At 36.0% G+C, this 12334-nt stretch overlaps 1 protein-coding gene across 42 annotated transcripts in view; it reads right to left on the bottom strand.

Moving 5' to 3' along the window:
• Positions 1-12334, bottom strand: part of TCF4 (transcription factor 4) — a 353491-nt gene that overhangs the window by 124109 nt on the left and 217048 nt on the right. For 29 of the 42 annotated variants that reach the window (XM_064578858.1, XM_064578861.1, XM_064578866.1 and 26 more), the window contains 2 exons: positions 4910-5039; positions 4379-4428 (listed from right to left, as the gene is read on the bottom strand). In XM_064578858.1, the coding sequence (XP_064434928.1) occupies positions 4379-4428; positions 4910-5039 (180 nt within the window). The remainder of the gene's footprint in view (positions 1-4378; positions 4429-4909; positions 5040-12334) is intronic. The other 13 variants (XM_045886662.3, XM_064578863.1, XM_045886672.3 and 10 more) reach the window with 1 other exon arrangement.

Raw genomic sequence — 12334 nt, 5'->3', positions numbered from 1 at the left:
AAAAAGGTTTTTTCACTAAAAATATTTTAAGGTATGAACTCTACATCATTTTTGAAACCTTCAAATAGGAAGTTTTTTATATAATGTAAAAGGCACAGGACACTTAATGCCATCAACATTATCCAACTTTTCCTGATATTCCTAATAATATCTTCTGTAAAAGAAAGTCTCATTTAAACCTTAAGATTTTATTTTAAGAATTCTTCTGTTAAGAAAATTGGTAAACCTGGCATCTCATACACATTGAACTTTTATTTTTCAAGCCTACCTAATGATTAACTCATTCCAAAGTTTCTTGGAGTGCCCAAATCTTATTTTAGAATCTTTACTACCATAGAGATTGTTGTCCTTAGGATCCACGTGTCCAAAATTATCTCTGACCACCTAATACAAAGCTTGACAGATCTATGTGATTTTGAAAACAATAAGCAAACAAAGAAAAAACAACTGTAATTTAACATTAAAAAAATAGACTTTACTGAAAAGTTCAGTTTGGAAAAATTACTGGAGACAAGACAGGTCATAAGCTACTTCTAAGGATAAAACTTCTTATTTCTAGAGAAATCTGAGTTCCAAGGATTCCAAATGGGGAAGACAGTGACTGTCACTGAAGTTTCAAAACTCAATCCGAAGTGAAGACAAATTCTACCCATGTTTTCGAAGTAGAATGGTTATCGTTGTTAATACTTTCTGGTTAAATGCATGTCATTTCACATTCAAATTATAAGAAGATGGAGGTTTTATGTGTTTCCATATTGGTGGGCACAATAAAGTTCCCGAAAGACCATGTCTTTGTGCTTTTAATGTGTGTTCAGAAAAAAATATTTTAGAACAGCACAATGTGAAAATTTTTTGCTTTCTAGATTTTAATGCCTCCATGTAAATGTCTTAGAATTATGGATCATTTTCCCCAAAAATGTGATTTAATGGGTGTATTTTTCTCTGCATGAGTTCACGATTCAATATGTATGACGATTCGGCTATACAAAGAGAAGAAATCTGCTGGAAAGAGCAGTAAAGTTGCAAAATGTTACGTTTAAGATCTAGGATTTAAAGAAGAAATCCAAGACATAGAAATCAAACCAGAAGTTCACGTGCAGATCCAAGAAATCAGACAGGTGAAATAAATTCTGGCGTCAACAACAACAAAAAAACCAAAGCTTTACCATTAAACTCTCATCAAGAGATGAGGGCTACAAGAAACTGGTATGTGACTGAAAAGAACATACTACAGTCTGAACAGAGAACACGAAAATGTTCTGCAGTACTAAGCAAGGCTCTTGTGGGCAATTAGAGAGTTGTCATTTCACAGAGCCTTTCCTTTAAAGAAACATCACTCTAGCCCTAACTACAGGCCTCTGTGGTCCAGGGGGACAGACTTCCTTCCCTCCACTGCGCCTGAACAAGGCGACCCCTCAGGATGGTGCTCCCGCCACCCTATCACTGTCATGCTTCCACAGTGACTCGAAGTCTCTTAGAGGCTGTGCACAGCACACACACATTGAAGGATCCTGCCAGATCCATGGCATGATGTTGGGCCAGGCTTATGTTTCCTCTCTCCCACAGATGCTGCAGTATTTTCAAAAACAGGGCCAGGCAAGCGCCTCGCTCTCATTTTCTGTGAAGATCCAGCCTAATGGCGACAGAAGAGGTCCAGCCTCTGTCTTCTGGTAATGCCATAAATAATATCTGATTACAGATGTTACAGTTTAAATTTTCTTTGTTTCAGGTTAAGGAAGAGAAAGGGCCCATGTCGAAAAGGAAAAAAAAAAGTGAGTTGACACAACAGATTGTGACAGATTTATTACTATTTATCATGGTAAATATGTATCGAAGAAAACATATAAATGTCTTTATCTAGTCATAATCACTCCAAAGAAAACCTTTTATTAGCCCCAATTTCTTATTATTTGTAATAAAACCATTCACACATACTGAAGCAAGTTTTAGGAACTACCTCTTATCAGATTTATATTCATAATTTTTATTTGAGCTTAAAAAAAGAGTAAACATGGTAGAGGTCTAAAAATATGAAAATATGGGTCTACTGGGGCAAACGTGCTACAGTGACTATTGCGGACCCTCTCTTTAGATCAAATTAAAACATATACCTTGTGCGTAAATAATAAGCAATCCAATAAATACAACAAAGCTAATATAAACTAAGTAAAATTGTGGTTAAAACAGAGCTGAGATTTTTTTCCAAGTCGTAACAATAAATAGACAATTGGATTCTAAAATCGACCAAACTAAGTTACTCTTTTTTGCTTAAAAAAGAAAAAACAAAAAAAAAAAACAAGGATGAAATTTCCATTTCAATTGAATTTTCCTCCTTGTCTTTCCAAAAACAGGCTCTATTTACAAAATTGTTCCTTAAAGACCATTAAAACATTTAGCCAAGATAAATTCTCTAAGAAGAGTAAATCCTGAACTGACCATCGAAAGCCAAAAATTAAATAATACAAACTAAATTTCCACTTCCAGATCCAATGGGAAGAAAGGAAAGGTACTTTTATATTTCTAAGCATCTGACAACATATCAACAACACACAAACTGTCTAAATAGCAGAGAAAAAACTGTGTCAGTGAAATTTTCTATAGTGGCCAGTTAGCTCTAGGGTAATACTTAAAAATTTACAATGAAGTAGCAGAAATTATTGTTGACAACGATTAAGCAGATAGGTAATACCTAATGCCACACCAAAACACTCCTTAGAAATTGTGTAGATTTTTGCATAATTTTAGTATTGGAAAAAACAAAGTTTATTGGACCCTGAGGCATAAATAAGGTTCTATAGTTTTAAGTTTTCCACGGCTCCTATGGCAAACAGCTATTCTATCATTTCAGAAGAGTCAAAGTCCACTTATTGTATTCAATACTGTCCATATTAGGTTCAGTCATGTTTAAAATGTAAACAGCTGTGAGGACTATATCATTTGAAGTTGTCATAAAAGCTATTAAAAGCTAAAGTTTCATCTACATTAAATCCACCACAAACTTCAAGCTTAAAATATGCTTATAAAAACCTGAGGGAATATTAGTCAATTTCAATACAGCATAGAAGTTTAAAGAATAAACCACTGAGTACACTTTTTAAGTGACTTACTGGTAGTCTAAAGTGACTATTTTATACGCTATTGGCAGTTTTATTTACACAATATTTTTCTATATTTATGGATAATTTTGTGATGCTTCTTCAACATTACCAAGTCTATGATAATCAGCATACAAAATTTGTGTTTCTTTCCTGATAAAGACTCACTCTGATATATTCACTTAATAATTTTTTGGATGAGCTGAACTAAAAATCAAGTCAAATACACAGGTGTTTGGGTTAATCTAATCTTAGCACATTTGCAAAACCTATTATTCTCCTAATTCATTAAAAATGAGGTAAAACTAATATGTGAGCATTGATTGGTAATATATTTTCAGAAACCCAAATATCATTTTATTTTAGAGAAGAAGAACTTAACAATAGGGCTCATTAGCATTCTTTTCAAAGAATACTAGTGCCCTACAGAACACAGAATTAAATTAAATTAAATCAAAACTGTGTATCTATACCTGTATCTATCTCACAGGAAGGAAGGAAGAAGGGAAAAAAAGAAGAGAGGAACTCATATTTTTATTCTACGTAAGGAGAAAATCGTTAGGAAAAGACTGTTCTAAACAAAATTAAATAAAACCATCTTAGGAACTCAGATTGGAAAATATATGTAAGAATTGAAAATAAACATATCTTATTTAGTTGTGATCACAACCACCTTTTGCTGCGTTGGAGACTGGAGGGACCTCAGCAGCGCCTGAGTACAGCTCCAGGTATTAAAAAGACCCAGAATGCTCTTGGTTACAGCTGTTTCTTCTGGTTGTCACCTGGTATTCCAGACACAAATGGCTACTGATGCAGCTACCTCTGAAGCTTTTATTCAGTCACCTCTCTAGAAAATAGAGACATTCTCTCTGCACTCTGGGCTGAAACCCATGTAAATTTTTCCTAAATCCTCTCCACAAATCTCCTTTCGCATGCAAATCCATAAATCATCATAATACCGACAAAGAATTTAACCAACAGATGAAACTAATACTCATTCTCTGTACAGGTAAAAACTCCTCGAACTTCAGGCACCTTTTCAAGGCTCTCTTCAGAGCTTAACCTGCTGAGTATCAACACAACCACCCAGTCTTCCAGGATATGCAATTAATCACTCCAACGTGGGTCAGGTGGCTGGAAGTGCAGGTCATTCCTACCTCATCCACATTCTAGATAAACGTGCTGCTCTGGCTCATGGCACCTCGTTACTCCCCTCTCCCTCACATCAATGCGAAACAGAACAAAATAAACACTATACAAAAGCAGAAACAAGCAGTACTTACTGAGGATGGCAAACCTGGAGGAACTTTTCGAACTTTCTTTGTCTGCACCTCTGAAAGAAAAGGAAGAGGCGGTGAGGTCCCCGCACGCCCATTTTCCTAACTAAAACAGATTACACCACGAAGCCATTTAGATTAGACCAGATTTTCTTAAGTCATTACCTTAGCAAAATGTCAGTACCGCTATCGTATTTTATCCTGGCAGACATCAAATTCTGCCTTTTTCATAAAAATCAAGATATTTAACTTTTTTTAAGCTTTGATTTTTTTTTTTAAGTTGCCTTATATGGGCAGCCAAGAGAAAACAAGAAATAAGCATACACCAAAATAGTTCTCTAGCTACTAGAAGTTGTTAACATACCCATCCAATGTACTACTGGGGAGGGGTGGTCACGAGCCTGACATTTGAGGAAAATTTTATGGTTTTGGAGGGTGGGGTGAGGGTAGGGTGAGAAGTGTGGTATTAAAAGAGAGAGGAAGAAAGAAAAAGACTACTAATAATCACTCAGGCATTCAAACGGAGGAATACCTTACCCATGGCACCACCGTGAAGAGGCCTCCTTCGGGGGTTATTGCTAGAATACTGATAATACTGGGAGCCAGGTTTGGTGGGCGACAGGGTTCCTGGGGTGCCCATATCCATGTCACCTCCAAGGAGACTCTGCTAAAAGGTTAAAAAGGGAAAACAAACATACAAGGTTAGTTTTTCACATTCACCACCCCCCAGCTGATTGTTAGTACTTAAACCAACGCAATAAACAAAACAGCATCTGCTAAGCTGTAACAATTACAACACAACCGAACAAAAAGAAAAGCAGTCTAAGAAGCTAGCCCAAAGTCTGTGATTTTTTTTTTTTTTAATTCTTTGCTTTTGAGAGGGAGGTAGAAGGTGATTCTCTTTAAACAGTATTTTCATCTTAAGACAACTCACATTTTAATTTTTTAAGAAGACGGCACTTATGTAAGACTCGTGTTTTTGTTGTTGTTGTTGTTGTTGTTTTTTCTTTAATCTACACTTAGGCTCCTATCTGGGAACTATTCATGCCCTTCCTTCACAAGAACCCAGGGAGAATCTGATTTTTCGGATGCACATAAAACTTGCCCTGGCTGCTCCCACTGGGGGTGAGTGCAGAAGGCTCCACTCAACTGAGGACTCTGCCTCTCTCCATCGGCACAGCATTATCCTCCACGGATTTACACAGCACCCACAGAAGAGAAAATGCCAGCAGAACCGGGAGTAAATTCAAATCTCACACTAACTTCCAAAATCATAGAAATAGGAGGCATTCTAAGCTAACAGGAACAAATTAAAGGACATTAGAAGGCCCTCTTGAGGACTACTGGAAGCTAAAACACATCCCCACAGATTAAACATTTACCTGAGCACTAGAAAACTTCCACAGATATCATTAACTTACCACAGTGTGATAAATTACTAAACTTTCGAAAATGATGACACACGAAAGATTCTATAATAATATTACATTTTCTAAAAACTACATAAAAACTTACCCATAATATATAAATCGCCTGATTATACTCTGCATTGAACACATTGTTCTTTTAATTAGCCTGATATGCAAGAAAACAAGTGTAGATACTACCATTTATATTAAGAACAAATTTACTGTTTAATAAAGAAATTTTAAAATTAAGTACTAAAAAATCTAACTTTATCGTTACTTGTAATCAACTTTTACTGACTGAACTAATTACTGTCCTTGATAAAGTACAGAATGTGTTTTCCCTAATCTAAATTCTAATCACCATGTCACTCACAACAGACTTAGGGATGCTTCACTAACACACTATTCACATGCAAAATACTCTAAATAGGCCAATTATGACTCTGCCCCTGTTCCCTGGTTAACCCGCTGAGAACTGAAAAATTTCACAAGGCAGTCACCAACTAAAACAAAGAGTCCTTGTTTTAAATTAAGACAGTCTTTTTGATTCCTAAATAGCTCAACAAAGTGGCATGTCTTCTAGTGAAAGCAGTTGGTCAAATATGACCCATAAGCTGGAAAATCAAAAATTCAAACCTCCCCTTTCCAGTGCCATATAGCTAAATATCATAAAGAGAACCTCTCTATTCCAAGGGATTTTTGTGAGTGCTGGATGAGTAATATATAAAGGACTAATCAGCTACTGACAAGCTTGCCTTCACTGATTCCAGTTTCAGACTTTTCCAAGGGATACATAACAAACATTACTTTAAAATAAAACTCCAAGGGATGAGGTTTTAGGTTTGCGGCTCATTTTGAGCAAAAACTCATTGCGAGTATCTTCATATTTGCCACATCAATACCAGATAAAGCCAGATTATTTACCAGATAAAAATCTGACATCCGCATGCTCAATTACTGCCTATTCCGAACTTAAGATATCCAAATGCTACCCAATGACAAACTAAAATATAGAGCTCTTTGTAATAGTTTCCTACAAATCAGGAATCCAACAGCTCACCATCAAATTATTTATCGTTTTATAAGTGGCATTCAACAATTTTAGAACCTCAGCCTGAAATTTCACTCTTGGTAAACCTTATTAACAAAATCTGTGTTTAAGCCCAAGTTTTCTTTGAAATTTCCATCAAAAAAGCTGTGGAATGATTTAAATCACAACCTCCTCACAGTCTGGTAAATTTACAAATAAGCCTTTCTTTCAGGAGAAGAGGAGTTTGAAGATGACATTATTGAAAACTTTGTATTTTAGACAGACATTACTCCTCTTTCTTCACTTATCTTTTCCTCACATAATACAAAATATTCAAACAAGACTGAGCAGATATGTTGAAATTCTTGCTTGTCTCCTTAATGAGCTTAACCATTGCTTAATTCTTGTTGGTCCTGGTGGCAAAGGTTCTCACTCCCAAGAAAGTAGATGCATTCAATAGGTCAACATAAAAACAAACACGCTTGCTTTACTGTGCTTTAGCAGGATTCACAACAGAGCTGTGAAAAATGGAAAATGATAACTAGAAGATCGCTCACTGGCTGTGGCTGACCTTACTGTTGTTAATTTAAAAGAAAATCATTTCACGGGCCAGTTGTAAATAAATCATGCACCCAACGCTTGCATGTGAGCCACATGAACTATGTATGGATCGTGACAGAAGACCAAGACCAGATAGCACTTCCACACATGTAGAGGGCTCATGTTGATCTTTTTCATTTCTTCTCTTTTTCACAAAGCACGTTCCTGTTTCTTTCTTTTTAGACCTGTTTGTTCCTTTTTCTTTTTTCTCTCAGACAATAGAATCATTCTTCTAGAGCAACAAAAATAAGCATTTCCTCATACTTAAGGGGGCCCTAATCACCCCCCTAGGGAAAACTAAGATAAAAATATATGTGTTCCTATTGGAGAGTATACTTGTAAAATGAACAATAACCATTTACTATTGTTTGGCCTTTACGTCACACATTTAACTCTCTTAGCAATGAGAAAGAGGGAAAAAAAAATTCCACTGGCTAAAAAACCCTGAGTTTATGAACTTAGGAAATTAATGGCATTCCATTTATTAAGGTAAATTGAATATGGCACAAAATGGATAAGGCATTCATTTACATATGAATTCACCTGCATGAATATATATACATCTGTGTATATATATAAAGACAAATTTTTGCTTAATAAAAGTCGTTTGGAAGCTAAAGTCTACTTTCAAAATGGGCCAATTCGTCTTTGCCTTCAATAAGATTGTAAAGGTTTCAGGGTTTCCGCATTGTGCAAGTTCATGCTCTGCGGTTATGCTGGGTCCCAGTACGGAGCTGCCTGAGTCTGCCAGGAAACACTGGAAGCAAGATGTGGCATCTCGCACAGCTAACCTGTAAATCTTAAACCCATAGTTTAGCATTTTGTGTAACTGTCTGCAACGTGATGAGATGAGCCCTTCCCCTTCTTCACTCCTTATTTTCTTCCAAAGACAAACAATCTTAAGACTTAAAATACCCTAACCAAAAAAATAGAATCTGCTGACTTTGTTAACTGGGTTTAAATATTTTGGGGCCCACCCCCCCAACAACCAATCTTTCATCAGAAAGTCCCACCAGAGCCCCTCAAATGCCAAATGCAGCACTCTGTGAGGGTCCATTTCCATTAAATTTTTTTGTTTGTTCTACATCAAATCTGGGTCTCAGTCTAACACATTCTCAACTACTGCCCCAATTCCTTCTGGGTGGGGGGGAGCATTTAAACATCCTTGATCAACCATTGAACTTTGCTTATGCAACCAAGAATGCAAACCATGAATTAAACTTGAGTAACAGAAAAGCAGCATATATCTCAAATTAGATTTATAACTGAATGGTAATCAAAAATAGAACTCACTGCTTCGAGCTTAAATTATCAACTTTTTTCTTGTTAAACTAAAATCATCTTGCTCTGAACTATTATTTCATTTCAGTCAGCACTTTAAATGTAATGGGTGGGTGGTACATTTCTAAAAAGGAAGATTATATTTACCCTTAATTATAGATATGAGTGAGATCAGAATACGATGAATGCTGCTTTTTGGCTTATAATTAATTCATCTAATAGGTGAATGACCTTGAATTTCAGAGTTGGAATCTGGGGGGGGGCCTAAGAAGTAGGAGAAAAAAATCATCTCTGGGGAAAAGCAAATGTGCCCCTGGTTTCTTAGAGCTTTCTCTGATTTTGCGTCACTCCCATTACGTTGTGATCCGATATCAGACACAACATCTTGGGGGGATGTTGTAGAACAGAGAAAAGCAGTCTCAGATGAAACCAGATTAAGCTCCTTTTCTGAACTATTGCCAAATGCTTGTGAGTCTAATTCATGTTTGGGTATTCTAGTACTCACACAGCTGCAATTCTATTCTTTCATCACAAACCTAAGTGATGTATAGTGGCTTTGTATGGCGAACTGACTCCATAAAGCCAGGAATTTTGGAAGGCTTTACGTTAATATGGAAATAAAATTCTGAACCACTATAAAACTTATGAATGCTGGATATTTGTATGGGTACCTAATAGACTTTGCAGTACTAAGTGCAAAATACACATCGAGCAAAATTACCAATTATATTTGTTTAAAACACATTTTTTTTAAAAAAAAATCACAATTGAGGTCATTTCTACATAGTGAATTCTGCACAGAATCGGGTTTTCAAAGACACTGCTGAATAAGATTCCTAACAGCCATGGGGAAGTTTTTGCAAATCCCTGTCGAATAGCTGCTGCTGAATTTGCCATTTTGACCACAGAAGGGCCATTGCTGACTTACTATAGTAGCAGGAGGGGGCGATAATTTTGCTGCTGTTGGCACTTACTCTGCAACCCAGAATATATCTCACACCAAAGGGCAATGAAGAACACAATATTTCCACCTGTCCACTTTTGAACTTCAAAGCTCAAAACTGAAGGTCAGTCTTTGGACAGTCTCTATTCCCAATAGCTGAAGGTCTAGGAATGCACCTCTATAGTTTATTTTGAGTTCTGTCTTATGCTTGGTTTCAACAAAAGAAAACTCTGGAAACTCACATAAGATGGCAAGGATAACTTTCATAATCAGGGACTTAACAGATTGTCATCGTGCTGCAGAGAAATGTAAATTATCGAAATTATCATTTAGCAAAGATTTTCTTTTAGGGACTTTTGGTCAGTGCTTTTTATTTCTACTCTGAGTGTGTAGTGCACATTGTAACAAGTCAGAAGTAGAATCCAAACCTCTTGAGGAAAGAGAGAGGGCTTTGAGGTCAGACAGATCCCACTGAACCCTAGCTCAGAGGCATACAGGCATCCTGACTAAGGGTTAGTTATGCAACTGCTCTAAACCCTATTTTCCTCCTCTGTAAAAAGGGAGTAATGAAAGCCCTGCTACAGGGGTATCAGGAGCAGATGAAACAACATATGTAAAATGTCCAGCAGAGCTGGCATCTAGCACATAGTTACCCTCCTTCCTATGTCCCTACAATTCATAGTCCCATGTCCCAATCTACTGATGACTACTTAAAAGATTTCCCAAAAGCTGTGAATGATTCATTGGCAGTGAGATCATCTACTCTACTTTGAGATAAAAAGTATACATTGAGATAATAATTTTGAAAAGTCAACATAAAAAACTGAAAAAAAGCCAAATCTGTGGGCCTACATAAACAGTGATGATAGCCTCATGGCCTAGAGCTACGCTGGCAACAAGAGATGGTTAGTTTTGATCCATACTGAAGAAAGAAACTGGCCAACAATCAATCTGGATAATTTCAGCTAGTAGCCATTTTCCTGGAACTGCCACAAGGATTATTTCAATGGCTCATTTAATTTTGTTTTTGCAAGCGTGAGCAAATATTACAGTTAATTCCACTATATGTGAGACCAAAACTAGTCACACTACGTATTGTACAAGTAGGTATTTAAAAATAAGACATGTATTTGATAAAATTTTATTAATCATGTGATGTTAAATAAATTCAAATTCTTACCACTGCATTAGCCACTGATGAATAGCTCAAACAAGTTCAATATTGTTTTTCTCCTTGCAAGGCCAACTACAGGCATTTTATGTGATATTTATCAAGTACTATTTAAAAAAAACCCCATATTGCCCCATGACATGACAAAAAATAAATGAATGCACGTCACAGTTTTGGCTGGGAATTTGCATAACCTCCAAAGCATTCAATTGACCTTGGACAAAATGATTTATTTTTGTAGTGATTATATTTCACCAAACATTAAAAATTCAAGTATATTGTCTTTTCCTATAAAGAAACACAACACCTTATATTTAAATGTTATAATGTGATGCAAAGTTGCCATGGTAACTATTACTTAATGTATAGCCGAGTAACAGTCAAGCAAAAACTCATGCATTTTGATATGGAAATTATAACTGCCCAAGGGTTGGCAAGATTTATGCATTCACCTATTTGATTACCTCTCAAATAAAAAAAAAAACAATAACAACAAACAACATTTATTGTATACAATAAAGTGAGGAGGTCTTTCAGTGGTTTCTGAAAATCCATCCTGGAATCCCAAGTGATCTATTACATATTAAAAAGAGGATTTTTATTTGTTAGTGAGAAGGTAGATATTTAGCCAAAAGAAAATAGGAAAGCAATCAGGATCCTATCATAAAAATGGATTTGAAGAAATCTAATATAAACAATATGGAATTTAAGATAACTACCTTCTTTTCAGTTTATGCTCCTTCTCAGTTCAGGAAGTTTATTTAATATATAATTTGATAAGTGTGCTATAATCACTACTTGCCTTAAAATGTTTCTCTTTAGCAATTTTGTTCCAAAGTAAAAATAGAACAATTTGAATAAGACCTGTTAACATACTAGGGAATTAGCACCACTTCTCCTATAAATATAAACATGTGGCTATAATAAACATGTTGAAAAGTATATTTGGCCAGGTTGCTATTTTAGTAAAATAAAGCAATATCAAAATGTCACATGTCAGTCTTCTTCATATTGGATGGGGAAGGTTCCATTTCAAGCTTGTTGTAAATGCTTTCCTCTCTAGTAAGGATTTATAAAAACATTTTTATGTTGAGACTGTCCTCGTGGAGGACAGGATCCGGGATCTCCCATCTGCTTACCCAGCACCTCTCACAGCTTCTCAATTAACGTCTAACGGCCAACGTATAAGATTTACTAAAATAAAGTATCCCGATAACTTTCTGAACTTGTACATAAGGTGACAAGCCTACCACATGACAGGAGGAAACTGAGGTTATCTGGAGAAGCACTGAATGTATGATGGAATCTTCAAACCATCGTGAAATTCTTTACGTTCTGACTATCCTTCCAAAGCTGGGCATGGCCTCCTCCTTGAAGTGGGTCGGCTTTCAATGTGCATTCAGTTTAACTCCCAAAGAGCTCTCTCTTGAATACATGGCTTATCAAGAATATGTGGCCAGGAAGGCCGAATGAGTTTATATGCTAGTTAAAAGGGAAAATGCTTATTCATAGTTGAACTCCCTATTGT

The sequence above is a fragment of the Mirounga angustirostris genome, unplaced genomic scaffold, assembly GCF_029215605.1.
Source record: "Mirounga angustirostris isolate CCGP_5_RB_7025 unplaced genomic scaffold, mMirAng1.0.hap1 SCAF_14, whole genome shotgun sequence".
In the NCBI taxonomy this organism is placed as follows: domain Eukaryota; kingdom Metazoa; phylum Chordata; class Mammalia; order Carnivora; family Phocidae; genus Mirounga; species Mirounga angustirostris.
Note: the sequence above shows the minus strand (reverse complement) of the source record. Positions and strands in the feature narration are given on the sequence as shown.